Here is a 4,893-nt window from a genome sequence, read left to right on the forward strand (position 1 = left end):
GTTTCGGGACGACGCGTTTGCGTCATCCCAGGTACAGATGTCTGTACCTGTTGTAACCTCAACAGTTCTGCCTGTTGAGAGCCTTGCTGATTCAGCAAGGCTACCTTTTCCTTCATCTCGTCAAGTTCATGTTGTATGAACTTGGCGATGGCTGAATGGAGGGCATCTCTGTCTAAGTTAGTCAGTAATGCCAGGTTTGCATCGTTCCCTACGGTCGAACTCATTCGTTCAACCGCACTCCTTTCTATGTCACTTAGAAAGGAGTAGCTTGCACGGGAAACGTGATGCGTATTCCCACTATCATCTAACATGTCCATGGTAGAAGAGGGAAATGTGGTCCTTGGACGGACTACAAAGTGCTAGCAGGTGTATCGGGGCACTACGACTTGTACTGAATCAGTATTAGTCCACTTCGCACTGCTTCAGTTGCGAGTGGTGCCTTACGTTATTTCACGTACACTAGTTCGTGCCGAGGAAGAATTCTCTTTAAGGTAACTAGCTTATAGAGGGTAAAAGGAAAAGTGTATTAATAGAAATAAGTATCTCTTCTATCTATCTTGTAAATGCTAACTTAATTATAATCTAATACAAAACATGCAATTGAATTCTTATCTTATCTTATCTATCTTATCTTATCTTATCTGTATGTCTCTTTTGTTTATCTCAACAGCTAATTAGTCTGCGGAATAAATAGATATAATGGTCTATACCTATTTATGGATAAGAATTTTGAACATCACTATATTAAGTAATATCCTCCGAATATTATCTGCCTTTTAGATAATATATTAATTAACAACCTTTAAGTGTTAATTTCATGTAACGATACACCCCGTTACACGTGTAGTAAAGTCTTATCTGTCTCTCACTTTGCGCGCGTCCAGCGGTGACTGGACCGCGGAGAAATTGAATATAATGGACTATATCTTCTAATGGATAAGCTTTTAAAATATTACCATGTAAAGTAATAATTTCCAAATATAATCTACCATTTGAATAATATATTAATTAACAACCTTTAAGTGTTAATTTCATGGAGCGATACACCCGATACACTTCCTTTGCACGTATTAGTTTACGTGAAGTGACGTAAGGCACCACTCGCACTGATGCAGTACAGTCGGCAGTGCCCCGTTACACTGAAGGCCTCGTTAGTATCGAAACCTCGTTTGATTGTCAAAATTATTTTTGGCAGATAATATTATGAGCTACACAGCTGTAATTACGTTTAATTTTAGCCAAATCGTCCCACTAACTTATCGCTTGTAAATTCATGCATGGAAGCAGCACAAACGTTTTTTTTTTCTTTAGAAGCACGATACAAAACAATGGCTGCTCTTCAGTAACGCTGCATTTACATCGTGTTGTCTGAAACTTTGTCTATCGCAAAAGACGTGTGGTCTTGGACACATTGTAATGGTTAGGTTTGTGATCTTAAGTTTTTGTACTTAACTTTTTTAATTACGCTCACCGCGAAAGACATTATAGTGAATGAGTGGCTGCGAGATAGCTCGCTGCCATTCACTCATAACTCATTCTTTCCCCATTCTCATTTGTGTCTCATAGAAATCTCTAAAATTTCTGAATGACAAATCACGATTACTGTCCATACGTGGCATTGATTTGTAATGACGCGCATCACGACTGATCCTCAAGACCCGTGGTGTGCAGTTCGGTAAGTCGATATATCACTTAATTACGGGTTGATGTGTTGGGAACGTGAGTAGGCTTATTCTGTTAAGCCTTTTGACACTTTCGTCACCATTTTTAAATGAGTGTGAGCGAGGATGAAAGAAAGGACAATTGCTTTGCTTGATGTGATCGTCGTGTCACTGCTGAAAACAAATTCACTTTCTGCTGCCTTCCAACTGAGCTCATCATGAATGCTGTTCGTGCTGTTCGAATGCTATACGCAACTGGTGTATTATTTATTCGGTTTGATCGTAATTATACGCAAATTAAGTGCGTGACTAGGATAGTGCTTGTGCTCATCTTGTAATTGTAGAAGGTGTGATGAATTGGAAATTGGGAATCTCTCTGAAGAGTTGTAGTGACTCTAGTGTGTGGAGAAACGCAGTCATCCTTGCACTGACCTTATCGATTGTTGCATTGGACCATTATTTAAGTGATTGAAGTGATGTCAATAAGATAATCCAACTCTGAAGCTTATGTGTAGATTATATCTAGAGCTTTTTAACCCTGATCAATCTTTTAATGCCAAAATAAAACGTTCCTGAATCTTGTTTTAAAACTGTTAAATAATCTCCACTTCAATCGCGCTTGACATGCAGCACGACCGATTGAACTGATTAGTAGCAAGTGTAAGATAGTTAGCCGCAGACGTTCCCATTCCCCGTATTTCCCCTCCAAAGTACGTCTCGCTAGGGGATATTTGTGACTTAAGTATCTGTTACTCGACATCACACCGTCACAAAATATAGTTTTAGCGTACTATGACGGCTTGTCGAATAGCGAATCGTTGGGATGCTTAACTTTGCATAATGATTGGTTGCAATCATCCGGCCTAATCGCAGCATCACAATGCAATAATCGTGTAGCAGAGTTCTTGCTATTTAATGCAGACGCTGATACAATACAAGTCACGCACATATAAGCTACAAGCGAAGCTTTGTACTTTTAGCCTCGAACATTTCTGTAGCATTGTTTTTGTAGTAATAACATCCTACTCAACTCACGGTGTTTTTCTTAATGCTTATCAAGAGGTTAAATGATCGAGGGACGGCAGAAGAATAAGTATCATTACTGCAAATCCATATTTGTAAAGGCAATATGTATGAAGGTTCGCAAACTTAATGGATGATGCAAGCGTTCTACCGCATATAAAAGATCGATCAGTGGGTTTTCTTTCTTTACTATAAATGTCGTGCTCTGACTCGATGATTGGCTTAAAATTAAAGCTCGCTGTTTTACATTTTGACAGAATGGCCATCCCGAATCGTCTATTGACGTTCAAGGGCCACCGTGACTCAGTAAATACGCTTCTTTGCGAGGAGGGTGTGCATCCGAATCTACTAGCTTCTGGAGGCGATGATGGCACATGTAGACTGTGGGATCTGCGAACCGCAAAAGTGACGAAGTGCTTCAATGTTAAGAAAGCGCTTGGCACTGAAGACGTAAGCGAAAGCGCTATAAACTCGCTGGCCTTCGGCAAGGCTTCTACATGCGAAGATTCTGCCTATATTTACGTGGCGGCAGGAGACAAAATACTTACATTCGACGTACGAAATCCGGCGCTTATAGTGGAATGTGCGGACCGCGCAATTTTCCAGCACAACGATGATGAAATTAATGTTCTGTCACGGCATTCGGGCAAAAGCGGAAAATATTTGTCAGTACCTGACGACTCTGGCAATATTTGTGTGTATGATATTGAGAATCATGGCTTATTTAAAATACTGAAAGGCCAGCATACGAATATTTGTAGCGCTGCACCCTTCCGCCCAACCGCTCCGTGGGATCTGGTTTCAGGAGGAATGGATGGTTTGTTGCTCTTTTGGGACTTCTTTCGTGGTCGAGTCAAATATAGTATCGATCTTAATGCAGATGTGGACGAATTGTGCAGCACTTCCCAACAAATCTTCAACCCTCCACTTGTGCATTCGCTGGCGTTTGCACCCAACGGCAGGTCGTTTGTGGCTGGTCTTGGAGATGCCAGCGTAGCCGTTGTAAATTTTAGCTCAAGGCAAATTGTGCGCCGGCTCAAACGGCATGCAGCAATGGTATCCCAGGTTCATTTTCCGGCGTTTTGCCCTGAGGACCGTCTTGTATCCACTGCCAACGACGCGAAGGTATGCATCTGGAATTACCAGGCTGCATTTTCTGCCCCCGAGGTCGACAATATTAATTATGAGAATGACTTGGCTTCAAATTCGATGATACTCTTGGAATTTTCAGTGAAAGCCAGTCCTAATGCTATCACAACCACATCCAAGCAGAACATGATCGTCGTTGCTGACTCTTCAAAAGAGATATCAGCATACTTCGTGCGATAAATGCGAGCTTAGTATTAATCTCTGTTACGATTAGTCAGGAATGCTACTTTTAATAAATATATTTACGTCCCGCGCATTGTTGCCTATTCCCTCGTTGGAGCTGGGATGGCATTATCCTCGTCTTCGCATTATTTACGGCAAAATTACCGTAACCGCATCTGATAATAACGCGGCCAAAACAAGCTTCCCCATCATATCACGCACTTAGCTGGTAATGGGGCAAACATCGGTTGCAGAACCGTTGTTGTGGTGCATTTACCTTTCGGGTAATATATCCTTTTATCCTATTTGTAACGGGGTGTATCTTTACATGAAATTAACACTTAAAGGTTGTTAATTAATATATTATTTAAAAGGTAGATAATATTTGAAGGATATTACTTTATTTAGTAATTTTCAGAATTCTTATCCATAAATAGGTATGGGCCATTATATCTATTTATTCCGCAGACTAATCAGCTGCAGGAGTAATCTAAGAGAGTTACAGATAAGATAGAGATAAGAATTCATTTTCATGTTTAGTATTAGGTTATAGTTAAGTCAGCATTTACAAAGATAGAACAAGAGACACTTAATTATATTAAGTACAGTTTTCATTTTACCCTCTTAAGTCTACTTGTCTTAAGAAAAGTCTTCCTCTGCACGTACAGTGTACGTCACCTAACGAAGGCACCACTCACAACTGAAGCAGTGTGAAGTGGACTTATACTGAAACAGTACAAGACGTAGTGCCCCGTTACACCTGGCAGCACTTTGAAGTCCGTCCAAGGACCACATTTCCCTCTTCTAACATGGACATGTTAGATGAAAGTGGGAATACGCATCACGTTTCCCGTGAAAGCTACTCCTTTCTAAGTGACATAGAAAGGAGTGCGGTTGA

The 4,893-nt window shown here is 40.6% G+C and overlaps 1 protein-coding gene across 1 annotated transcript; it reads left to right on the top strand.

Moving 5' to 3' along the window:
• Nucleotides 1–2,942: 2,942 nt before the first annotated feature.
• CCR75_001238 (uncharacterized protein) lies at nucleotides 2,943–4,013 on the top strand (the record flags this gene model as incomplete). The annotated part of the gene is made up of 1 exon (XM_067959342.1): nucleotides 2,943–4,013. The coding sequence occupies one exon, from the start codon at nucleotides 2,943–2,945 to the stop codon at nucleotides 4,011–4,013; it is 1,071 nt and encodes a 356-aa protein (XP_067821620.1).
• Nucleotides 4,014–4,893: the final 880 nt, after the last annotated feature.

This window comes from Bremia lactucae, linkage group LG2, assembly GCF_004359215.1.
Source record: "Bremia lactucae strain SF5 linkage group LG2, whole genome shotgun sequence".
NCBI lineage: Eukaryota > Oomycota > Peronosporomycetes > Peronosporales > Peronosporaceae > Bremia > Bremia lactucae.